General features: G+C 46.2%; 1 protein-coding gene across 9 annotated transcripts in view; it reads left to right on the top strand.

Moving 5' to 3' along the window:
- SPECC1 (sperm antigen with calponin homology and coiled-coil domains 1) overlaps window positions 1-26,505 on the top strand; it is a 206,548-nt gene that overhangs the window by 19,407 nt on the left and 160,636 nt on the right. For 4 of the 9 annotated variants that reach the window (XM_059878321.1, XM_005220460.5, XM_002695819.5 and 1 more), the window contains exon 1: window positions 24,779-24,961. The exons of 3 other annotated variants lie outside the window; for them this stretch is intronic. In XM_059878321.1, the coding sequence (XP_059734304.1) occupies window positions 24,955-24,961 (7 nt within the window). In that variant the 5' untranslated portion in view covers window positions 24,779-24,954. 2 more of the 9 variants (XM_059878318.1, XM_015458758.3) reach the window with 2 other exon arrangements.

The following is a 26,505-nucleotide window of genomic DNA, read 5'->3' as shown; positions in this document are numbered from 1 at the left end:
GCTGAGAGAAATGAGGCCTTTGGTTGGTCATTCTACATTCTCTCACCTGTCTCCCCAGTGATATAGGGAATGCATTTGCAGGGTTGGCAGAGGAAATTAAGATTTTTTGTTGTTGTTGTTCTGGAATATATTAACACTTAGGCTCATACTTGATAGCTTCACTTCAGTGAGCATCCTCCTTTAGTTAAACTGGCCTTGGGTATTCTCCAGGGAAAAATAGATTGTTATGTTTTTTAACACAAATGTGTGCATGAACTGGTGAAGAAGAACTTCCTTTAGTCACAATTTCAGAGTTACAGAAGCACATGTTTGTTATTATGATCTTTCAAGTTTGCTAACTGCTTTACTGAAAATAGTACATGGAAAAATACAGCACAGTATGTCCCGAATAAGCCCGTGGGTATTTCTTTTTAAAAGTTATAATTTAAATTCTGTCTTGAACTTGTCAAATGCTTTCTTTTAAAATACATGTTTATATAAGCATTTGCTTTAGTGCTTTTGTGATTGAACCAAAAGGGCTTCCCTGGTGGTAAAGAATCCGCCTGCCTATGCAGGAGACTCAGGTTTGATTCCTGGGTTGGGAAGAGTCTCCTGGTGGAGGAAATGGCAACCCACTCCAGTATTCTTGCTTGGAGAATCCTGTGGACAGAGAGCCTGAGGTGCTGAAGTCCATGGGGTTGCAAAAGAGTTGGATATGACTTAGAGACTGAACAACAATTGAGCCAAACAGCAGGGAGAATGGGCAGCTTCTGCTCAAAAGACCGAAACTCCCCCAGGTCTCTCAGGGAGGGGTTTTTAAAGACAGTGTTAGCGGTGGGTATTGTAGGGGGTGTGATCAGCTTGTACACAATTCTCTGACGGTTGGTGGTGAGGTGATCAGGAGTCTACATCCACTTCTGGTTACAGGGGGTCTGAGGTACGTGCTGGTGGGCTGCATGCACTTAACTCCAGCTGGTGGGGGTGTCAGTCTCTATACCACTCAGGACGTGGCTTAGACTGCTATCTAGAGCCCTTGAGGAGGAACTGAAGGTCCAGCACCTGTGTTGTGGCTTAACTATTATTATTTTGTCTTACTTAACTGTTTTCCTTTGTTTCTGTATTTTCTCACTGCTCTGATTAACTTTGGAACTCAGGCAAGGCCTGGGAAGCTAAAGCTTTTCTACAAGCAAGAGGCAGGGGACATGGTGGGATGGGGTGGGGTTTCTATCCCTGAGAAGCCTCTCCAGGGTCCTGCTTAATTTAACTTTTCCTTTGAATTTGCCTTATTTGTCTGTTAATTCAACAAATATTTACTGATTCCCTGATCCATGCTAGATAATGTTCTAGCTACTGATGATGGGTGGGAAGTGAAACAGACAAGGACCCTGCTCTCAGTGAGTTTGTAATCTAGTGGGAAGATAGGCAGCTAATAAGAAAACTTCAGGCTGTGGTCAGCCTGTGTGGAGGACATTGAGCCGCTGGTAGTGTGAGAGGGAATGAGCTTGGGGGCAATACCTGGTCATCGTATTTATACTTTAATTTAGTTACTGTTATCAGAACAGCAATATGGGAGAATGGAAAAACCATGAACTTTTTCTGTATAAACCTTAGGTTTTCTAACACACGTTGTGTGGATATCAGAAAATTATACAATCTGTCTGATTCCCAGTTTCCTCAACTACTCTAAGGGTAAAAGAATACTACCTAGCTCATAGGGACTTTCTGAGGAATAAATGTGACAATTTAAGCAAAAACCCTAGGAAAGTGTATGGTCTCTAACAGTTGCTTTATAAATAGTAGCTAACATATTTCTAGAGGCTTCCCTGGTAGCTCAGCTGGTAAAGAATCCACCTACAATGCAGGAGATCCTGATTTGATTCCTGGGTCAGGAAGATCTACTGGAGAAGGGATAGGCTACCCACTCCAGTATTCTTAGGTTCCCTGATGGCTCTGCTGGCAAAATGAATCTGCCTGCAATGTGGGAGATCTGGGTTCAATCCCTGGGTTGGGAAGATCCCCTGGAGCTTAAATTCTTTCTTCATTAAAATTAAAAAACAAAGTTCCCCCATGATTTCATCAGTTTTTCTATCCGGTGCCTAATGAGATGTTTTAAAGAGAGCACCTTAAATAGCCATTCATGCCCATGGTCACCATGGTAACTGCTAGCATGGAAACTTGCTGCTATGGGCTTATTCATTTCCATGAATCGTCACAGTTTAACGTATATCTTCTGTTGGCCAGCTTTTGTTGAGGTCATAATTCACAGGAAGGGAACTATATTTGTATTTAATGCAGCAAAGTTTTATAGAACTGAAGGATAATAAATTCATCAAGAATCTGGACACCAAAGCAGGGTTCTAGGGCAGAAACAGCAGTGCCACTGCAGTTTCTTCTGTGGGAAACAGCACACTGTGGTTCAGAGGGGCTTTACTACCGCACCCAGCTCGGGGTGCGAGCCACAGCCTGGGAGCAGGCAGAGACCCCAAGATACCAAGTCCCTCAGGGCTGCTGATGGGGACTTCCCATAGAGGAGATTCCAAGGTCAAGGTGGTCATCTTCCTAGATAGACAGCCAATCAAACACCTTAGAAGAGCACAGGGCACAGGGAAGCAGGTACGTCAGAACAATGAAGCCGACAGCCGGCCCCAGAGACCTGGCAGGGTCTGCGGTAGGACGGCTTGGGGAGATACTAAGCTGACTTGAGAGTTTCCCAACCTGCGGGCACATCTGTGTTCTTAACAACACACTTTGTCCTGGATCTACTTGTCCTGGAGACGGGACCAAGCTAAACAGCACCCTTTCTTCCTTTCCTTCTCTCTGGGGTAAGGAGGTCTCTCCTCTGTCCCGGATCAGTGGCCAAGAGGTCCTACCAAGACCTTCGTCAACTACCCCCTCCTCATTGACACTCTGACTTCTCTCTAATGATTTTTTTTTTTTAAGTATTTATTTATTCGGCCGTGTTGGATCTTATTTGTGTCACTCGGGATCTGTAGTTGCAGTATGGGGGATCCAATTCTCTGACCCGGGATCGAACCCACGCCCCCTGCATTGGGAGCATGGTGTCTTGGCCACTGGACCACCAGGAAGTCCTTGTACTGATTTCTTCTCTCTCTACCTATAAACATGCTCAAAAGTTTCCTATCTTAAAAAGGAGTCCACCCAAACCCTCTACTCTGACCTTTAACTGTTGACTTCCTTTCATGGCTAAGTTTTCAGGAATCGCTTGACTTTGTCTCTCATTTCCTCCTTAACTCTGTGACTTTGCTTCTTTTTGAAGAAAATTAATTAATTTTGGCCACAATGAGTCTTCACTGCTGCATGTAGGCTTTGCTTTAGTTGTGGTGAGTGGGGACTAGTTGCGGTGCACGGCTTCTCCTCCTGGGGGCTTCCCTTGCTGCAGAGCACGGCCCTGAGCGCAGGCTCAGTAGTTGTGGTGCACAGGCTTAGTTGTCCCACAGCATGCGGACTCTTCCTGAATCAGGGATTGAACCGGTGTCCCCTGCATTGGCAGGTGGATTCTTAACCACTGAGCCCCGAGGAAAGTCCTGTGACCTCGCTTCTAGCTCTGTCTTCTGTAGACTTTGTTCCCACTACGTTCATCAATGGGTATGTCCATCCGTCCTCTGTACTCTTCCAGCTGAGTGTCTCTGCATTTCAAATTCAGCAAGAAATGAACTCATTATCTGCTTCAGTGCTATAATGGTTTGAAAACATACCTGTAAACTCTTTGATACTTTTCCTTTCAAGAGGTGGGGCTTAATGCCCTGTCCATGAATGTGGGCTGGAATTAATCACTCCCTCCTAATGAGTGGAATAGGGCAGAAAGGATGTGTGAGACTTGAGGGTCATTAAAAGCATTGTGGCCTCGTCCTTGCTCTCTCTCGGGTCATCTGGTGCAGGGGAAGACGTGTACCATAACTGAAGGATATTCAAGCCACCTATAGAGAGGTTCACTGGGCAAGATACAGAGGTCTGTCAGCAGCCAGTGGTTACTTGCCAGCCATGTGATTTGAACTCCTCGGAGCTCCCATCCCAGTCAAGTCTTCAGATGGTGCAGCCCCAGCTTAAGTATAATCCAGCAAAGCTTCTCCTTGATTCCTCACCCACAGAAACTGTGAGATGATAAATGATAAATATAATAAAATTTAGCAAGCTGCTAAATGTTACGGGTATTTGTTACACGGCAGTAGATGAACAATGCACATGGCAAACCTTGTCTTTTCACAATCTCAACAAGTTGTTTTCAAACCAGAAACACCTCCTTCCTCCTCAAAATTCAACTGACACTCAAGTTCTATTATTTATATTTAGGAATCTGTAATGTCATGGCATCTGGTCCTATCACATCATGGCAAATAGAATAGAAAAAAGTGGAAACAGATTTTAATTTCTTGGGCTTCAAAATTACCATAGATGCTGACTACAGCCATGAAATTAAAGGACATTTGCTGCTTGGAAGAAAAGCTATGACAAACCTAGACAGTGTATTAAGAAGCAGAGACGTCACCTTGCCTACAAAGGTCCAACTAGTCAAAGCTGTGGTTTTCCCAGTAGTCATGTATGGATGTGTGAGTTGGACCATAAAGAAGGCTGAGTGCCAAAGAATTGATGCTTTTGAACTGTGGTGTTGGAGAAGACAATTGAGAGTCCCTTGGACTGCAAGGAGATCAAACCAGTCAGTCCTAAAGGAAATCAACCCTGAATATTCATTGGAAGGACTGATGCTGAAGTTGAAGCTTCAATACTTTGGCCAGCTGATGTGAAGAGCTAACTCACTGGAAGAGACTCTGGTGCTGGGAAAGATTGAGGGCAAAAGGAGAAGAGGGTGGCAGAGGATGAGATAGTTAAATGGCATCAGTGACTCAATGGATATGAATGTGAGCAAACTCTAGGTGAGAGGGGAGGACAGAGGAGCCTGGCATGCTGCAGTCCATGGGGCGCAAAGAGTTGCATACGGCTTCACGACTGAACAACAGCAACAATTTGTTGATTCAGCCTCTTATGAATTTCTCTTTCACTCTCTGTGTATGGTATCTCATCTAGACTGTTTAAGTTGCCTGGAAATGGGTTTCTTGCTTCCAGCTTTACTCCCTTATAATCTGTCGTCCATGCTGCCATCAGAACAGTTGTTCTAAAGTATGAGTTTTATCTCCTTGCTTCTTTGCTTAAATCATCCTCATTGACTAGGGCTTATCAAGTCCAGACACCCTAGCAGTACAGGTAAAGCCATTTGAGGTTTGAGTGCTTCTTCCTCTTCGCTGTGGCACGCCATACGTATTCCTTGAAATTCAGAGCATGATTTGAGAGAGGGATTCTGCTAACATCTTGTTCTGTTTTCTCTCCAAAACATGTATCATTAACCTTGGGGCAGTTCTAAAAACACGTTCCATTAGTGTGTGTGCTGTACCAGTGAGGAGTGTAGCAGTAAATGAGGCCTCTGTTGTATTCCTGTGAAACTCACAGGATTTTGCACAGAGAAACGTTATTGTCCCCTTGAGGAAGAACTTGGTTGGTTTACCAAAGAGGCCATGGTGCTTTGTCTGAAAGTCATGTGGGAAGCATGCGTGGTTTTCTGCCACTATTTCAGGAGCTTCATAAAAACTATGAAGTGTTCTAACCCTTGGAAGCAAATGCATCAGGGGGCCAATGAATTCCAGTTTTTCAGGATACACTACTGTGCTTCCTGCCTGCACATCCCTGTTTAAGTGGCTGGCTGGCCACATAAAGGACATACACCTCTCCAGCTTACACATCAGTCCTGTTCAATATGACCCTTCCAGTCAACTATACAACAACCAAAAAGCTGATTAAAAATAGTGACCCTTTCTAACTGTTGAGTCATATTTATACTGTCAGCATGACCTTTATATTTCCTTGAACCACTCTCTCTGGGCTTCCCTGGTAGCTCACACGGTAAGGAATCTTCCTGCAATGAGGGAGACCTGGGTTCGATACCTGAGTCGGGAAGCTCTCCTGGAGGAGGGCATGACAACCCACTCCAGTATTCTTGCGTGGAGAATCCCGTGGAAGGAGGAGCCTTGGTGGGCTACAATCCATAGGGTTGCAAAGAGTCAGATATGACTGAATGATTAACACTTCACTCTGCTCTATCAATTTTTCTAAACTGATGTAATGCCACAAAATAGAAAAAGAGGAAAACTGTGAATTTTAACAAATATGAACACCAGCGTACAATATTATTAAAATATTTGGTGAAAATATAGTAACAGACTAACCAAGATGAACCACATCCCTTAAAAAAAATATTTATTTACTTACTGGGGCTTCCCAGGTGACACTAGTGGTAAAGAACCTACCTGCCAACGCAGGAGACCCTGGAGATGCAGGTTAATAAAAAAAAATTATTATTTTGGACTGTGCTAGGTCTTCATTGCTGTGTGGGCTTTCTCTAGTTTCAGTGCGCTGGCTTCTGTTGTGGAGCATGGGCTCTAGGGTGCGTGGGCTTCAGTCGTTTCAGCTCCTAGACTCTAGAGCACAGGCTTAATAGTCATGGCGCATGGGCTTAGTTGCTCTCAGGCATGTGAGATCTTCCCAGACCAGGGATCAAACCTGAGTCTCCTGTATCGGCTGGTGGATTCTCTACCACTGAGCCACCAGGGAAGCCTGAACTACATCCCTGTAACTGAAGGTTGGATGCAGAAAAATAACCAAAGTATAAATTTCAAACTTAATGGTTATGTGAAGAGTGTAACAGGATTTCAGGGAAAAGAATAATCTTGCATTTCAAGATAATATTAATAAAATACTTGGGGCTTCCCTCATAGCCCAGTTGGTAAAGAATCTGCTGGCAATTCAGGAGACCCAGGTCTGATTCCTGGGTCGGGAAGATCCCCTGGAGAAGGAAATGGCAACCTAGTCCAGTATTCTTGCCTGGAGAATCCCATGACAGAGAAGTCTAGCAGCCCATGGGGTCACAAGAGTTGGACATGACTTAGCGGCTAACCCACCACCACAATTAGTAAAATACACTTGAGTAAAACTGTTGCACTTTTTTCTTTTGAAGTTGAAATTCCCAAAGTAGCTCTGGATATGTGAATCCCATTTTTCTTTCATGTATTCAGCAAACACTTACTCAGTGCCCTGTGCTGGGCTCTCAGCAAGGGGCAGAAGGAAGAGCACAGGAGCTGGTGCTTGGTTTTCTTCTGCATCATATCCAGTCTGTACTCTGCTGCTTAGTTTTCTGTTTCTCTTTTTTCTTGCCTCTTATGTTTCAGATCCATAAACTGTTTTAAGTCTACATTCTCATTTCAAAGCTTTGTTCTCCAATCTAAACAGATAGTAACAGTTGTGTATTAGTCCTTGTGTATACAGGCTTAGAAATTCCATTTTTAAAGCACATTCTTATAAAAACTCATAGAAGTGCAGAGAGTAAAATGTGAAAGGCCTCCCTTTATTCTTTTAATTAAAAATAGATATATTTATTTGACTGAGCCACATCTTAGTTGTGGCATGCAGGATCTTTGGTTGCATCGTGCAGACTCTTAGCTGTGGCAGGTGGGATCTAATTCCCCGACCAGGGATGGAACCTGGGCACCCTGCATTGAGAGCGTGCAGTCTTAGCCACTGGACCAGCAGGGAAGTCCCGAAAGTCCCCTTTTACAATCTCCTCTCCAGCTGCTTCCCAAAATCCATGCATACAAGTGTGTGAAAGTCCTGTTTCCCACATTTTTGGTGACACTGTTATCCCTTTAAAAAATATTAACCCATATGATGGCTTTAAAAGTATCTTATTGCTCAGTTCATATTGCTCAGTGCTGGGCACTGGGTAGATGAAGCCTCTTGTCATGTGTTTATTAGTCTTTAGTATTTCTCTGAATTGCCTTTTCCTGCCCTTTGCTTTTTTTCCTCTGGAACTGTTTGTTTCTTCTTGAGTTAATTTTGGTAATCTGTGTTTTCCTAGAAAATTATCTGTTTCGCCAGTTTACAAATCCATATATATAATTATGTCCTCTTTCTTGTTTCTAATTTGGATGCCTTCTTTTTTTCTTGTTTGATTAAATTTGCGTGAAGTTCTATCTTGTTAGTCCTTTCAAAACACCAGCTTTTACTTTTATTAGTCCTCGGGACTGTTAAAAATGTTTTTGGTTTCATTAATTGCTGCTTTTTCTTTATTCATTTCCTATTTGTACCTTCTTTTTTATAGTTTATTTAATTTTGGTTGCAGTGGGCCTTCACTGCTGCATGAGGGGCTTTCTCTGGTTGCAGCAAGTGGTCTTCTCATTGCAGTGGCTTCTCTTGTTAAAAAGCAGACTCCAGGCACACAGGCTTCAGTAGTTGTGGCATGTGGGGTTGTTAGTTGCCCTGTGGCATATGGAATCTTCCTGGACCAGGGATTGAACCCGTGTGCCCTGCGCTGGCAGGTGGATTCCTAACAGCTGGACCACCAGGGAAGTCCTCTTCCTTGCATCTTTTGTACCTTTTTGGGAGCAGAGGTTCAAAAGTTGTTGCTGAGGGTTGGGAGAGGGACATCAGCCCTGTTCCCTGCCCGCCGCGCCCCCCCTCCCCCCCCGCCCCTCTCCCCCCTCCGCCCCTCTCCCCCCCCCCGCCGCCATCACCAATAAAGAAAGTTCAGAATCAGGAAGAAACAAGTCAGGCATCAGGTGGAGATCATGTAGGCTTTGATAGTAGTAAGGATGGCTTGAAGAATAATGCTCAACCTGCGATTAGTCAGGCTAATGACCTTTCCCCTCTGAGTTAACAAGAAATTCTTAGAATAAATGCTTTTGGGGAGGTTCAACATGAAAATAGAGTTGAATAAATCAATTGCTAAGTAGCAATGAAGGCTTTCCTGGTGAGGTGGTTCAGATGGTAAAGAAATGCAGGAGACCTGGGTTTGATTCCTGGATTGGGAAGATCCCCTGCGGAAAGAAGTGGCAACCCACTCCTGTATTTTTGCCTGGAGAATTCCATGGACAGAAGAGCCTAGTGGGCTAGAGTCCATGGTGTTGCAGAGTCAGACATGACTGAATGACTAACACTTTCACTTCTTTCAGGGGCAATGAAGGCCATGTTCCCTCGGGGGAGTTCAGTCTTCATAATTCCATCCGGAGACCCAGATTGGGAACAGAAAGATGGTGATGTGGCAGATCCCAGTTGGTGGCTGGCTGATCAGGGAGCTGATGGGGAGCCTGGTGGAAGGAGGTGGTCTTGGGATTCAGACTGGGCAGGGAGGCCTTTGGGAACCCGAGTCTGGGAAGGGTGCAGGGGTTTCAGCTTAACCAGCAAACCAGGCTGGGAAGGAGGAGGTGAAGGGTTGCTGGACGTCAGAGAGGGCCTTTCAGTGTCAGAATCCCTGTAGTAGGAAAGTCAGGTGGACAGGTACATCCCCAAAGATGCTGGGACCTGTGGGGGACCGGGGCTGAGTCATCTTGCAGGCTCTGGGGCTCTTGTCCTTCCTACTTAGCTCAACATCTGCTTTGAAGCCGAAAGAATCGCTGCTTTCCTATTCCTGGCTAATTAAACAGTTCAAACATATGCATCGCCTCCCTCAGCATCCTCACACAGGAGGTGCTGTGTGGGTGGCAGGTGTGTGGCCCTGGCAGCAAGGGGTGCGTTGGGGTGGAGTGGGAGGAGAGTGGGGAGGGGCCAGCCCTGGAGCCACACTTGCCTCATGGCGACCTGACCTGTCAAGGCTCCTTTGGGCCTGTGAGTTCATCTGGCCCTCCAGGGGTGTTTTTATGACAGTATATCAAGGCATAAACTGTAAGCCAACAGGCCTATGTTCCTAGCCATGTGTTCGCAGAATGAGTTTGGTCTTCTTGTTTCCTCAGGGAGGGCGCAGTGACCCCTGTCCAGAGCTCGTACAAAGGGCAACCTCACTAAACATCTCTCTCCCTGTGCGGTGTGTCTCCCTCTGTAATTTCTTCTCTCTCTGTAATTTCCTACAGTGAAATTTGATGCTTTAGAACTAAATTAAAACGTCATCTAAAGAGATGGTTGGGTTAACATAAAAGTCAAGTTCCTTTAAGGAGGAATGATTTTTTACAGTCAGGTCACACAGATATTTACAAAGAAGAGCAGTGTATTGGGTTGGACAAAATGTTCATTCGGATTTTTCCAAAAGATCTTAGGAAAATCCCAAATGAACATTTTGGCCAACCTAGTACTGTCTTACATGCTGATGTCAGGTTTCAGAGTCTTATGTATGCAGGTAAGGCTTCCCGGGTGGCTCAGGGGTAAAGATTCTGCCTGCCAAAGCAGGAGACACAGGTTCAGTCCCTGGGTCGGGAAGATCCCCCGGAGGAGGAAATGGCAATCTACTCTAGTATTTTTGCCTGGTTAATGCCATGGACAGAGGAGCCTGTCAGGCTGCAGTTCACAAGGTTGCAAAAGAGTTGGACATGACTGAGTGACTAAACCACCACCATCAGCACATCACGTAAACAGTTTCTGTTTATACTCATTTTCCAGTAATAGGCACAGGGTCTGTTCTGGCTGCATGAAAGGTAGAGACTGTGAAGAGTTTTCAGCTGTTGTTGCCCCTGGGAGGGTGTCCTTTCATGTACTTCATCACAGGTCCTTGAGGGCATGTCTCCACTATAATGCAAGGGTCCTAAGGACTCTTACTCTGACAGTCTTTGCAAAGATTCATCAAACATCTCTTTGAAACCCACTCAGAGTCATTTTCATCTTTTGGCTTTGTCCTAGATATTTTTAGGGTTGATAGATTTATTTTTTCCAAGAGCAAACAGAACATTTTAAGGCTTTGATTTTTGGCTAAGGCTTAGTAAATTCTGTTCCATGGAGAGTAGGCAGGTTTCCTGCTGAGGCACTTAGGAACTTGGCTGGCACAGAGATTTCCTCTCAGTGTTAGCTTGGAGTCATGAACCCAGCCCAGAAGGTAGACCACCCTTGTCCTGTGCAGCTTCTGCGTCAGTGGACACCTGGACACACTGTCATGGTCCATCACCTCCCTCTGTTCTGAGTTCCCTGTCCCCACAGAGGACATCTTGTTCAGGGTTTAGTTGCTTCTACACTTAAGAAAGCCTGCCTGGGATCATGTTGAACTTAGTCTCTGCAGAATAAGCCATCAAGTCATAGAGTCTGCTGCTCTCAGAATGCCTAATGGTTATTGTGCTTAAATAGTATTATTAAAATGATAAAACAAGCCATGTTCATCTCAGCTAGTGTCAAAAAAATCTTAAGAACATAATGACAATTAGAACCTTCCATCATTTCAGCACCTAGAGGTAACATCCTCTTTTTGTCATTTATTTTCTAAACTTTTATTTTACCATGGTGAGAACACTTAACTTGAGATCTACTCTCTCTCGCTTTAAAAAAATATATATTTATTTGGCTATACCAGGTCTTGGTTGCAGCATATGGGATCTAGTTCCCTGACCAGGGATTGAACCCAGGCCCCTGCTTCAGAAGAGTGGAGTCTTAGCCACTAGACCACCAGGGAAGTCCCAAGACCTACTCTCTTAAATGTTTAAGCATACAATAAATGATTGGTGATTAGAGGTACAGCACTGTACAGCAAATCTCTAGACCTTACTCATCTTGTTTGACTGAAACTTTATGCCAGTTGATTAATTAATTAAACTTTATGCCCCATTCCCCCTCCTCCAGCCCCTAGGAACTACCATTCTATTCTTTGATTCTGTGAATTTGACTATTTTAGAGTTCCTCAGATATGTGGAGTCAGGAAGGGTTTGTTCTTTCGTGACTGGTTTATTTCACTCAGCATAATGTCCTCAGCTTCGTTCATGTTGTCACATACTGTGGACTCTCCTTACTTTTTTTAAGGCTGAATCACATTCCATTGTATATATGTACCATCTTTATCCATTTGTCTGCTGATGGACACTTCGGTTGATTCCACATCCTGGATATGGTGAATAACACTGCCATGAACAAAGGAGTGTTAATGTCTCTTAGAGATCCTGATTTCAATTCCTTTGGGTAAATACCCAGAGGTGGGATCATATGATATTTGTACAGTTGACCCTTCAACAGCTGGGCTTGTACTGCATGGGTCCACTTACACACAGATTTTTAAAAATAAAATATACAGTTGACCCTTTGTAGCCATAGGTTTAGCGTCTTCAGTTCAGTGCTGATGCAAACTTAATACATAACCATGCTAAGTCGCTTCAGTCGTGTCCAACTCTGTGCGATCCAATGGACAGCAGCCCACTAGGCTCCCCCGTCCCTCGGATTCTCCAGGTAAGAACACTGGAGTGGGTTGCCATTTCCTTCTCCAATGCATGAAAGTGAAAAGTGAAAGGGAAGTCGCTCAGTCGTATCCGACTCTTAGCGACCCCATGGACTGCAGCCTACCAGGCTCCTCCACCCATGGGATTTTCCAGGCAAGAGTACTGGAGTGGGGTGCCATTGCCTTCTCCGATACATAACCATATATTCCACTAAATACATTGTCATCTTTGTTCCACATCATCAAATATTTTACAGTGTCACTTGTGAAATTTATATAAATCACATCATAAAATTCACTATTTTGAGATATACAATACAGTAATTTTCTTGTGTATTGACAAAGTTGTGCAACAGTCACCACTGTCAAATTCCAGAACATTTTTATCACCCCAAAAGGGAGTCCTGGAGCGATTATCAGTCACTGCCCATTCTAACTCCCCCCTTCATCCCACGGCAACCACTAATCTACTTTCTGTATTTATGGATTTGCTATTCTGGAAATTTCATATGAATGTATTCATACAATTGTGACCTCTTTGATGTGGCTTCTTTCACTCAACATAATGTTTTCAAGGTTCATCTATATTGTATCACGTCCCACTACTTCGCTCCTTTTTTTAAAACTTCATTCGTTTTTACTGATGAATAGTATTCCATCGTATGGATCTCACATTATGTTTATCCATGCATCACTTGATGAGGATTTTTTTCCTACTTTTTAGCTATTGTGAATAGTACTTCTGTGAGCATTCGTATACAGATTTTTATTTGAGCTCCTGTTTTCAGTTCTTTGGGGGTACATACCTAGGAGTGGAATTACTAGATCACAATGGTGACTGTCTTTATCTTTGAGGAAATGCCAATTTTTTTTTCACAGATGCCATGGCATTTTACTGGAGAAAGAAATGGCAACACACTCCAGTATTCTTGCCTGGAGAATTCCATGAACAGAAGAGCCTGGCGGGCTACAGTCCATGGAGTCGCAAAGAGTCAACATGACCGAGCAACTAAACAAACAACAATACCATTTTACATTCTCACAAACAATGTATGGAGGTTCGATTTCTCCATATCTTTGCCAAAACTTACTATTGTCTTTTTTAGCTGTAGTCATTCTAGTAGATGTGAGATGCTATCTCATTGTAGCTTTGATTTTCGTACTGCTATTGCCTAATAATTGCAAATATCTTTCCATGTGCTTATTGGCCATTTGTATGTTTCATATTTTCCTTGAAGAATTGTCTGTTTGGCTCCTTTGCCCATTTTTCAGTTGGGTTACTTGTCCTTTATATTCTGGATAATAGGCCCTTATTAGATATGTGATTTGTAAATATTTTCTCCCATCATGTGGATTATCTCTTCACTTTCTTTTTTTTTTTGTAATTTTATATTTATTTTTGGCTATGCTAAGTCTTTGTTGCCATGCAGGCTTTTTCTCTAGCTGCGGTGTGTGGGGGCTATTCTCCAGTGGCGGCGTGTGGACTTCTCATTTGATGGTTCCTCTTGTTGTGGAGTACAGGCTCTAGAGCACATGGGCTTCAGTAGTTGGGACCCTAGGGCTCAGTAGTTATAGCTCCCAGGCACTAGAGCACAGGCTCAATAGTTGTGACACACAGACTTAATTGCTTTGTGGCATGTGGGATCTTCCTGGATCAAGGATCAAACCCGAGTCTTCTGCATTGACAGGTGGATTTTTTTTTTTTTTAACCACTGAGCCACCAGGGAAGCCCTCACTTCTTGATAGTGTACTTTGAAGCACAAACGTTTCTGATTTTTACGAAGTCCAACATATCTAGTTTTTCTTTGGTTGCTTGTGTCTCGTGTGTGATATCTAAGAAAACGTGGCCTAGTCCGAGGTCACAAAGTTTTATACTTATATTTTCTTCTAAGAGTTTTCTATTTTTCAGCTCTTACATTTTGAGGTATTTTTTGCATGTGGTGGGAGGAAGGAGTCTAACTTCATACTTCTGCATGTGGATGTCCAGTTGTCCCAACACTGCTTGTTGAAAGACTGTTCTTTCCCTGTCTAATGGTTTTGGTGTCCTTGTCCAAAACAACTGCCCATAAACGTAAGAGTTCAGTTTTGAACTCTGAGTTCTGTTCTATTTATCTGCGTATGTCTAGCCCTGTGCCAAATATCACATGGTCTAGATTGCTGTAGCTTTGTAGTAAGTTTTGAAATTGGGAAGTGTAAGTCCTACCTTGTTCCTCTTTTTCGAAATTGTTTTGACTATTCTGGGTCCCTTGCATTTCCATATGAGTTGTAGAATTAAGAGTCACTGTCAGGAGCCACAGACTTTGGCAGGGGAGGGGCCCTGAGGCCTTGCTGACAGAGGTCCGTATAGTCAAAGTTATGGTTTTCCCAACAGTCATGTACAGATGTGAGAGTTGGTCTGTAAAGAAGACATGACGCTGAAGAATTGATGTTTTTGAACTGTGGTGCTGGAGAAGATGCTTGAGGGTCCCTTGGACTGCAAGGAGATCAAACCAGTAAATCCTAAAATCAACCCTGAATATTCATTGGAAGAACTGATGCTGAAGCTGCAGTCCTTTGGCCACCTGATGCGAAGAGCCGACTCATTGGAAAAGACCCTGATGCTGGGAAAGATTGAGGACAGGAGGAGAAGGGGGCAACAGAGAATGAGATGGCTGGATGGCATCAGTAATTCAATGAACATGAGTTTGAGCAAACTCTGGGAGACGGTGAAGGACAGGGAAGCCTGGAGTGCTGCAGTCCATGGGGTTGCAAAGAGTCGAACTCAACTTAGTGACTGAACAACACCTCTGCAGAGTAGACTGGCTTTTTTCCCCTTCTTCTGTTTGATATCTCAGGGAGCAATCAGAAAGAAAGCAGTCAGCCTACGTCTTTAAATCCTATGTTTCAGAGACATTCAAAGGAAGCGCTCAGGCACCAGTAGGGTAGAAGTGATTTTGCAGTTTATGGGAGGGAGAAGAAGGGAGGGAGAGGCAGGGGGTGAGGCCCTGGAGAGCAGAGCCCGCCTGCTTCCTGAGCAAAGCGTTGCTCCAATGCTCGGCGCCCGGCCCCTCAAGTGTGGTTTTCCTCCCGCCAGCACCAAACCCTAAAATAGTACCACTGGCTTGCTGATCGAGTTCAGCCGCTCCCAAGAAGCAGGAGGTTTTGGAGTAAGTACCTAGCTGGTTATTATTTAAGGTGGGGATGGAAACTCTCAGAACAACAGCACTATCTGGGGAAAGAGGTTCTTCTGCTGTGGGTGTAACACCTCAAGTCTCCGGTGACTCCTGACATTATTAACACATCCTCATGGGCTGGGCAAGTGCGTGCTACATGCTTGTTTGGGGGCTGACGATGGATTTCAAACATCTTCTGGCAGCCTGAAAACATTGTCTTTTCTCACTGCCTGTCACTTTTCTTGTCTTGCCAAGTAAGGATAATTAATACTGCTGCTGCTGCTGTCTAGTTGCTCAGTCGTGTCCAACTCTGCAGCCCCATGGACTGTAGCCCACCAGGCTCCTCTGTCCACGGGATTTCCCAGGCATGAATATTGGAGTGGATTGCCATTTCCTCCTCCAGGGGATCTAACTTGAGGTTCAAGTCTAAAGGTCTTTGGAAACGCAGTTCTCCCCCTGGGTACTAGTTACTGGCAGCGTGGAGATGTGTTCACAGCCGTGGTGCAGAGCCTGCTTATGTGCGTGTTGTTGCCAGGCATGGGAAATCTGAAGTCCCATGGCGGGTACTGCCCACTGGACCAGTTCTAAGCCTTCTCCCCTGGAATCCAGCTCTGGGGAGCACCCCCTCCCTTCCTTGCAGAGGGCCGGATAACGTCCCTGTGCACAGTATCTGGACCAAACGCTGTGCTTGTGAGGCCTAGATGGCAGTCTCAAAGATATGACAGAGATAGAGGCTTTTCTAGGAAGTTACTTGTTACGTGGTTTCTGTTTAGACGTCTTTTGCCCCCACCCCCTGGGCAAGGGGCTCAAGTTACTCTGCAGCGTCTCCACCACTCTGGTGGCTGGAAATTCAGTTCTGGGGGATTCCCCCTTTCTTCCACTGAGTCTAATCTCTTATTAGAATCAGACCATTAGCTCAGTTTCGCAGGACGTTCATCCTTCAAGTTGACTCAGAAACGGGCTTGCCCCTCTGGTTTGGATGCAGAGATAGGCACACATGTGCTCCTCTGATCCGGTTCTGTCCCTCTGGCTCAGCCCCACAGACTACGTCTTCCGTGGCTGTGCTCAGAGCGGCTGTTTCACTTCTCTTCATCTCTTCTCTCTCCTCTGCCACATGAGTTTCCGTGTGTCCGTGTCGTCTCAGCAGGAGACACCCACGAAAAGTCTTGCAAAACAGGCAGGACTGTACCTTCACTGGGGAAAACCAGTGCATGGGAAGTGTCTTTTCCCCTGGCTTCAGTTTTCTTGTTCAAACACATCGATGTTTTTTAAAATGATGAACATGAGACTTTGGCATGCCGACTGCGTGGCAAATGAAGCAGTCCAGTTCTCCTAGAGGGTTGTTTCCTCTGATTCCCATGAGGCGCCCATATGTACGGCCCTCTCTTTCAAGGTGGGGAAACCGAGGCATGGAAAGGTGAGCAGGAGTTGCCAGTGGAGGCTCTTGGGAGAATGTTGGGGCCAGAGAGGTGGTGAGCACGCCGGCCTGGAGCTGTGATGGTGCTTTGGGGAGCCGTGCACAGTCCAGCCAGGAGCAGGTCTGAGTGGTGGGTCAGAGAGAACCCAGAGAGGCACGTGGCACTTTGTCTTACCCTGGAAGGGGTGCAGGTGGGTGGTCTGTAATCAGAGGGATCTAAATGGGGGTTCGAGGTGGGGCATGATCGGTTCTGCATCTGAAAAGCCTGTTGGCAGAGGGGGCCGTGGCCCTGAACTCTGGGCAGGAAGACCAGCAGCAGTTCTACCCCTGGCAATGTTGCCAGGCTTTGGAAGTAACGAGTGGGAGGAGGATCCAGGAGAGATTTCCGAATCAGAAGGCAGAACATGGTGACGGGCTAGCCACGCGGGTTGGAGGACAGTGGCAGGATTCCCATTAGGGTCCTGGGTTCTGAGTCTCAGCAGATGCCCTCTTGTTGAACGCATGTAACTCAATGACTTTTGATAACTGTACACACCCACAGAACCGCCACTGCCATTGAGACACTAAGCATCTCCTTCACCCCCAAATTTTCCTCAGTGTCCCTCTAGTCCCGTTCCCAGCCCACCAGCCCCAACCCCACCACCATCCCCAGGCAAACACTGATCAGCTTCCTGTCACTGTGTTTTGCCTCTTCTAGAACTTCCTATCAATGGAACCATACACTCGTAGTATTTTGTGTCTGGTTTCTTGTCAGATTCATCCATGTTGTTCTGTGTGTCAGTACTTTATTTCTTTGTATTGCCAGGCATGGATGTATCACAGTTTGATGATCTAGTCACATTTCTGTCATATGTATGTGTGGCTTCTGTACAGATTCTCAGAGCTGCCCTTTTTAAAAAAATCATTACCTGTCAATGAGTCTTCAGCTTTCTGGCTGTTTAGGCAGCTAAGTCTCAAGCTTGGTTGCTCAGAGACACCCTGGGAGTTTTATTAAAAATATTGGAAGCAAGGGACTTCCGTGGCAGTCCAATGGTTTGGACTCTGAGCTTTTCACTGCCAAGGACCTGGGTTCAATCTCTGTCTGGGAACTAAGATCCCACAAGTCACACAGTGTGGACCCCTGCCAAAAAAAAAAAAAGGAATATATATATATATGAAGCAAGACTTACCCTTGATGGGACCGAGTCAGAGTTGCAGGGAGTGAACCCCAGGCCTGCATGTTTTTAATCAGTCTGGCAGGTGGTTTTGATCTGCTAGGTTGGGGAACTACAAGTGACTACTAGGAGAACAGTAGGTGTGGAGTTTTAACCCCCATAGTCCTGTTTGCTTATCACCAAAAAACCGTCTCTCTGAACTCCTAGGTGATGTTCTATTTCCCAAGTGCTGACCACACCCACTTCATTGGCCATGGGTCACTGTGCCTGCTCATTTCATCATTAATTCATCAAACAGAATTCTGAGCTCTTACCACACGTAACGTATCCCTCGAGATGCTGTGTCTATATGCAAAACCAGATTTTCTGCTTTCAATCCCTTTGAGAGACATGGTCTCCCCATACCCAGTCACACAAGAGAAGGCAGTACTGTGAGAGCACGTAGACCAAGTGTTGGGCTTCAGAGGTGCATCCAGTAATTTCCAGCTTCTTATGGATGTGGGGAGTTGGCAGTCAGATAAGGTTCCAGGGAAGAAGTCACATTTGATCTGGGGCTGGCAGGATGGGTGCAATTGGTGCAAAAGGAGTGAGGGTAGGAAAGGTAGCTGAGGAGGAAGGACTAAGAAAAAAGTGGGAGCTGGACATCCTGGCTGCTGGCGGCCAGGGCGGCCCAGTCTGAGGTGGGCAAGGAAGTGAGGTTGGGGGTGGGCCTAGGTAAGAGCAAGGAGCCCACGTGAACTCACCCAGCGCATGCTCAGTGTGATCCCACCACGATCTCCCCCAAGTCTCTGGTTCGTGCTTATACTCAGCCCCTCCGACGTGTCTTCCAACCACCACTGAACCATGAACTCAGTCCGGGTGCTGTCTGCCTGCACAGAGTGTAAGGCATAGTCCCATAGGACTGGCCCCCAAGGATTGCAACATGGGAGATGGCCTCTCAGGTAACTCTGAGGACTGTTCCCAAGAGGTAAGCAGGGGAGGCTAGTACATGTGTGGTTTTGGTAAAGGGGGTACATGCAATGAGCACCCATCTTGGTAGGAGGTTGCTGCTGGTCACGAAGAGCAGACACCTCATTTAATGGTTTTTTTTTTTAAGTGCTTTTCTAAGTATGGGAAGATGCAAGAATCCAGGTTCATAAAAATTTCTCCTGAAAATATCTAACTGTCTGAGGGCTGGTTCTGCCAGTTTTCCCAGAGCACAGAGTGCTTCATCCTGGTCTTCACTCAGAACATTCTTCAGGGTGTCCTGTGGGTCATCATCAGCAGTGGGTGATGACTTGGTTCTTATGGAACTGGATGGTGGGCAACATTCTTTATTTGACAAGCCTCTCCCTTTTGGTCTTAGTTTTGACCAAGGTTTGGGAGGCATTTAGTGACCAGTTTGTCTTATGGCAGTAGGAATGCTTGTTCCCAAGTCAGGCAAGGATTTCATTGATGGGCCACTCAGTGTGCTGTTAGTGGACCAGGCCCTGTTAACAGTAGCCCAACGCCTCTGGATCCCTGTCTTACAGTCTGTTATGTCCAGGAAACGATTTCCTCTTGTTGCTCCCTCCCACATCTAGAGTTACACTTGATCTTACAGGACTGTATATTTGATCAATTGTTTCAGACCACCTAATCATCATTTATTTTATGTGAATCTCAGTCACACATCATTTGGTGATGTAAGAAACAGTAATTTTGTAAAATAGGCAGAATATAAGTAATATAGCTAGTGATACTAATATAAGGTCATAAGTAAGTACTTAAGCTGAGGACTTTCTCCATGTGGGGCCCGTTATCTCCCTAGGTCATCTGACCAATCTTTCCTGCACCAGTTGCTATCTGGTGCAGGAAAGGGAAGTACTGTAGTGGCCTTGTCCATGAAGTCTGCCAAAGATGTCTGCACAAACAAGGTGAGTGGTGGTCATTGTGAGTGGTGGTCATTGTGTCCCCAGCAGGACTGAGAACTTCTTCTAGAGTTACATGACTGGTACCAGAAGGAGAGCGGCTTCCCAGGTGGCTCAGTAGTAAAGAACCTGCCTGCCAATACAGGAGACGTGGGTTTGATCCCTGGGTTGGGAAGATCTCCTGGAGAGGGAAATGGCAACCTCTTCAGTATTCCTGCCTGGGAAATGCCATGGACAAAGAAGCCTGGTGGGCTACAGTCTGTGAGGTCACAGATTTGGACACAGCTGAGCAACTAAACCCAAAACAACAACCAGAAGTAGATAAATTTTGTTTTGTTTTTAAATTTTTTTTAGGTGAAGCCCTAATGGCTCAGTAGGTAAAGAATCCACCTGCAATGCAGGAGACACAGGAGACACAAGTTCAATCCCTGGGTTGGGACGATCCCCTGGAGAAGGAAATGGCTACCCACTTCTGCATTCTTGCCTGAAAAATCCCATGGATGAAGGAGCCTGACAGGCTACAGTCCATGGGTTGCAGAGTCAGACACGACTGAGCAACTAAGCACATAATTGATTTGCAATATTATGTTAGTTTCAGGTATACAGCAAAGTGATTCAATTATACATATACATTCTTTTTGAGATTCTTCTCCCTTATAGGTTATGACCAAATGTTGAGTATAGTTCCCTGTGCTACACAATAGGTCCTTGTTGTAGGAGGAGAAAAGTTGATTTTATGATTGAGCAGATATTTCCGCCATTGGGGGTGGGGAGTGCAGGGGTCTGGTTAGTGCAGACGCACATGTACACTAGTGGGGAGGGAGGAGGCCAAAAGCAGAGTAAAATTATGTTTAAATTTTTCTTATCTTGCTTTAAAACATGAATTTTATTTCATCAGGACCAAGCCTATGAATTACTTCCCACTCAGACACCCTTTCATTTCTCTTGGGCAAATACCCAGGAGTGGGATTACTGGACTATATGATCAGTGCAGGTGTAATTTTATACTGTTAAAGACAAGGGGCCCCAAATGGAGTCACTGATGCTGAGCCCCCCATCACCAAACCAAGACTTCACTATAGTTTCATCTTATCCCCAAAACAGGTTCTTAAAACCAGTGAATCAGGAATTCCCTGATCAGCCCTGGCTGAGTTCACTGGCCTGGTGGACCCCCACCTCCCCTAAAGGGAAGTGACTTCACAATAATCATGCCGATTTTCTGCTGAGCATGGCTTCCTGTTCCTGCCCATTCTCCCTGTGAAGGTCTTGTCCTCTGTACACCTCCTCGGAGCTCCTTTCTCACTGCTGGATGGGCTTCTACCCCATTCATGAATCATTGAATAAAGCCAGTGAGATCTTTAAAGTTCACACAGTTACCTTTTGTGTTGTTGTTTTTTTTAAAACAATAAGAAATGACTGAATTGATTTGCAAAGCCACTGTGCATTTTGTATTTGCACCAGCAATGAATGGGAGTTCCAGTTGCTCCATATCTTTGCCAGCACTCGTTTTTATGTTTCTAAATTTCAAGCCATTCTAATTAGACATATAGTAATATCTCCCTGTGGTTTCAATTTGCATTTACTTAATGACTCAGGATGAGATGGTTAGATGGCATCATGGACTCAATGGCAATGAATTTGAGCCAACTCTGGGAGGTAGTGAAGGACAGGGAAGCCTGACATGCTGCAGTCCATGGGGTCGCGAAGAGTCAGACATGACTTAGTGACCAAGCAACAACAATGACTCTTACATTGAGCATCTTTCCAGGTGTTTATTTGCCATCCAATTATCTTCTTTGGTGAAGTGTTTGAATCTTTGATCATTTTTTATTGAGTTATGTGTTCAGTCGTTGTTGAGTTTTGTGAGTTTCTTCATAAATTCAGGAATCAGGTCCTTGGTTAGTTTTGTGTTTTGTGGATGCCTCCCTTCCAGCCAGTGCCTTGGCTCTGCACTTTCTTGACAATGTCTTCTGAAGAGCAGAAGTTTAAAATTTTGATGAATTCCAGTTTATCTATCACTTTAAAGAATTTTTATTTACGAATCATACTTTTGGTGTTGATGCTGAGAAATCGTTGCCTAACTGAAGGTCACAAAGATTTTCTCCTGCATTCTTCTAGCAGTTTGTTGGTTTTCCTGAAGTTTCTATCTGTCTTTAGCCAACATTGATGACAGACGGGACAGTGGGGCCAGAGCTGTGGAGCCAGAGGAATGAGGCAGTCCTTTGCTTTAGGTTGCTCTGGGTTGAAGAGCTGGGGTAGGGAGTGAGTCAGCAGGGAGTCAGCCTGGTTAGGGAGCTGTGGACACTTCTTGCGGTGGGAAGACAGGACAGGACTGTAGGGGTCAGGTTGAAAGTAGGAATGGGGGTGGTAAGCCGTTGTCCTGGGTGTAGAGTGGCCGTGGGGAGGCCTGGAGGCTGGTGACAGAGCAGCTGCCTGTCTTTTCAGGTCTGAGTGCAGGGCACCTGGCAGTCGTGGGCAGGGCTCTGGGCGGGCCTCACCGCAGAACAAAAACTAGGTGGAGACAGCTTGGTGAGGGCGGGGGACTGTTGCTTTGCTCTGAACCACACCAGTCAGACACATCTGTGTCACAAAGAACCCATCCTCGGGGAGGCCACAGTGCTGTATCATCAGTGTGCCTGGGTCCCACCCTGGGGACCGGTCACAAGCCCGCTACTGTCCTGCTGTTCCTTGTAGACCTTCTCCTGAGGTCCCAGCAAGGCCCTGCAATGACAGGACCATCCTGGGAGTAGCCTGGACATGATCCCTCATGTGTGCGGCTATTGTGTGTGTGTTTAAAACACAATCCGAGAGCATTGTGTGCTGGAGAGAGATAGGGGCCTGTTCCAGGCACTGAATAAATTAACCCTGCCAAGTGCAGCAGTTGCTTTCATGAGCCAGCTGGTGCTCCAGGAAAAGAGCTGAAGCCTGTGGGTTAGCAAAGAACATTTCAGGAATGTGAAAACAAAAAAGAAATCAGCACATTCAGTGTTTTCACCTAATCTGGTAACAATAAGAAAATCCAGAGCGATGGCCGACTTGGCAGCTGGGTGGAAGGCTGGGCTCTGCCCGCTACCCAGAAGGGGTGTCTGCCAGGCCCTGAGGCGGCTAGGGTGCTGGTGCGGCCCTGCGGCTGGCCCCGCACACTCCGTACCTGTGGAAGTTCCAGGAAAGTTCTCTCTCCCCCTCATTTCCTCCAGTGGTCTAGGAGCCAACACAAATGCTGACAGGCTCGATGGCTGTGCGGTCCTCTCCTCTGTCCCTCTGTCCCTCCCCCACCCTGGGGTGGCTGCTGCTGTCATGTCCATGCACTGGAGGCCTCATTGCCCACTGTCCTCAGACCCGGCTCCTGGGCCCGCAGATGGGGGCCTGGCCCGCCGCCGGCCCTCCTCCATCACCGCCAGGTCCCCCAAGGCTTCCATCTGCCCCAAAAACAGCATGCAATGAAAGGGCCCTTTCAGTGTTTCTTCTTGGTCCAGTCCCTGCCTTCCCCCAGCCCAAAGAATCAGAGTTCTCCCAGGAGGATCTGTACTGCCTTGGATAGACCTACAGACAGACTGCCAGGGGCCATCCTGCCAGCCTCCAGACTCCTGGGCCACAGTGCCCAGCATGGCTATGATCCAGCTGAGACCCTGCTTCTCTGACCCTTCAACCAGACTCAGGGCTGCCTTTTCAGAATGCTGTCATCATTACAGAAAACCCACAGCCACTGCTGGGGTCCTTGGTGGGTCTATCAGGGACTGCAGGCTTCTGAAGGTGCCCATCGGGGGAGAAGTCTGCCTGCTGAGCAAAAAGCAAGAAGGAACCAGAGTCCATCATGGTTTCTTCCCTCCACAAGGTCTTTATTTTGTTGAGCTCAAGATTTATTTTGGTTTTTAAATTGAGTGTTCCCAAACTCCTATGTTCACAAACTCAATGGACATGAATTTGAGCAAACTCCAAGAGATGGTAAAGGACAGGGAAGCCTGGCGTGCTGCAGTCCATGGGGTCACAGAGCGGATATGACTTAGCAATTGAACAACAGCAACAACAAAACTCCTAATTTAGGAGCTTGGGGCTAACATATACACACTGCTGCTGCTGCTGCTAAGTCACGTCAGTCGTGTCCAGCTCTGTGTGACCACACAGATGGCAGCCCACCAGGCTCTACCCGTCCCTGGGATTCTCCAGGCAAGAATACTGGAGTGGGTTGCCATTTCCTTCTCCAGTGCATGAAAGTGAAAAGTGAAAGTGAAGTCACCCAGTTGTGTCCGACTCTTCACAACCCCATGGACTGTAGCCTACCAGGCTCCTCCATCCAAGGGATTTCCCAGGCAAGAGTACTGGAGTGGGTTGCCATTGCCTTCTCCACATATACACACTACTATATATAAAATAGGGCTTCCCTGATGGCTCAGCGGTAAAGAATCCACCTGCAATGTAGGAGATGCAGGAGACTTGTGTTTGATCCCTGGGTCAGGGAGATCCCCTGGAGGAGGAAATGGCAACCCTCTCCAGTATTCTTGCCTGAAAAATCCCATGGACAGAGGAGCCTGGCAGGCTACAGTCCATGAGGTCACAAAAAGTCAGACATGACCGAGGATGCATATGTAAAATAGAGAAACAACAAAGTCCTACTGTATAACACTATATTCAGTATCTTGTAATAACCTATAAGGGAAAAGAATCTGATAAAGAATATATATATGTGTATATAACTGAATCACTTTGCTGTACACCTGAAACTAACACAACATTGTAAATCAACTAGACTTCTGTTTATAAAATCCTAAAACAGATTGGTTGTTCCCACCACCACACACAACACAGACACACAGACATGCACACAGAGAGATACACACAGACGCACTCACAGTCAGAAACTGGCCAGACAGCTTGGGGTCCGCCCGGTGAGTGCCCTGCCTCCTGGCGTCATAAAGGCGCCTGCCTCTGACATCTGCAGACAGGAGGACCCTGTGGGGAGGAGCACGTCCTTTTAGGGGAAGAGAAACTTAACTTGTGATTAATGTATCAGAGGGGACGAGAACATGGCCGAGGAGGCCTGGCTTGTGATATGGTGCAGCAGAGCCTGTGATGGGGCAATAGGGACCATGCCCACGCTCCTACCCTGAGTCAGAGTGGGGGGAGTGCTAGCATCTCCCACCACAGCTCGTGGATCGTTGAGCCACCTTCTCAGCGAAGGGCCATGGAAGGTGAGCCTCGTGGATTCTTGGGAGCCTGTGCAGTGTGGAGCATGGGAGCCGCCTCTCCTGTGTCTGCAGACAGCTGCCTCCTCCTGGCTTCTGTTTGCTGTTGGCCTGAGGCCTTGTGGCTGAAGTTTAGTGAGCCTGGGGGCGAGGCAGGCAGGCAGTGGGTGTGGGAGGGGCCCCACCTCTGCATTCGTGGATGGAGGGTCCCTGTTTGCATCTTCGCCCAGCAGTGCTGGGGGAGGGGACTTGTGCATCCCCCGTCTCTGTAGGGCAAGTGCATTGAAGTGAGTGGGTGGAGGGCATGGGGTTTTGCTGGGGGGCTGGGGGTGGAGTGGTATGCTCTGTAGTGCTTGCATTGTTTCTGGCGGAAACAGAACAGAATGAGTCAGAAGTGGCCGCTGGTTTCCTTGGAAGCTGTGCCACTGACATACAGGATTTGCCCCTTGTCCCACCTGGCTGAGAGGGGGCCCCCAGAGGAACAAAGAAAACAGAACAGGTTGCACAAAAGGTACTTAGACTTGATACTTTAAATTCTTGCGCCCCTAACCCTGTGGTTGCCATTGGCTACTGCTTAACAAAGCATTGAACGTAAGTTCCTATATTGTGATGTTTTGGTTAAGACGTCTGAAATCTTAAAGCATAAAATTGTAAAATATTGTTGACCATTACTGTGATACTGGGATTATAGCACACATTTTTTTAAAGCCATCCTTTGGGAATAAAGTCAGGAATGGAGATGAATCAGTAGATGGTTTTAGAGATGTGTTGTTGAATGACTTCAAGAACTATTTCCCCATATGTTACAAGTTAGTGAGATTAATCTCATAAGGCTGATGCTGACACATCCACATGAACTCCGTTTTCAATATACCAGTGCTGGAAGGCTCTGCATCAATATCCATGGGGTTCTCGTCCTGAGAGCCGTTTGGTAATTGTTTAGAGGCATCTATAGGTCTTAGGGAGGAGGACTATCATGGCTTTGTGGCTCCATTTTGTTGTTGTTACTGTTTAGTCACTCAGTTGTGTCTGACTCTTTATGACTCTATGGTCTATAGCCCGCCAGGCTTCTCTGTCCATGGGATTTCCCAGCTAAGAGTAGTGGAGTGGGGAGTATTTCCTTCTCCAGGGGATCGTCCCAACCCAGGGATCAAACCCGAGTCTCCTGCATTGGCAGGCAGATCCTTTACCACTGAGCCACCTGGGAAGCCTGGCTCCATTTTGTATTCTCCGATTAATTCAGCACTGATTTTGTGAATCTAGGCACCTGGCTAAGAGAGCAAGTGCAAGGAGACACTTGCACATGTTTCTTCAGTGAAAGAAGGGCTCTAGTGTTCATTCACCAGTGTTTGCCGAGCAGCTGCTCTGTGCACCGGGAACACCGCAGTGAACTGGGAGGCGAGCTGCGTGGGGTGGGTGAGGCAGATGATCAGCGAAGGATGGCCAGTGGCAGCCAGAGTCTCCGTCTAGTGGTAAATCTCTGAAGAAATGAGTGGGAAGCTCATGCAGAGATTGGAGGGAAAAGGCCTTTTGGAGGAAGACCGCCCCCC

The sequence above is a fragment of the Bos taurus genome, chromosome 19 (assembly GCF_002263795.3).
Source record: "Bos taurus isolate L1 Dominette 01449 registration number 42190680 breed Hereford chromosome 19, ARS-UCD2.0, whole genome shotgun sequence".
In the NCBI taxonomy this organism is placed as follows: domain Eukaryota; kingdom Metazoa; phylum Chordata; class Mammalia; order Artiodactyla; family Bovidae; genus Bos; species Bos taurus.
This window is presented reverse-complemented; position numbering and strand designations above follow the sequence as displayed.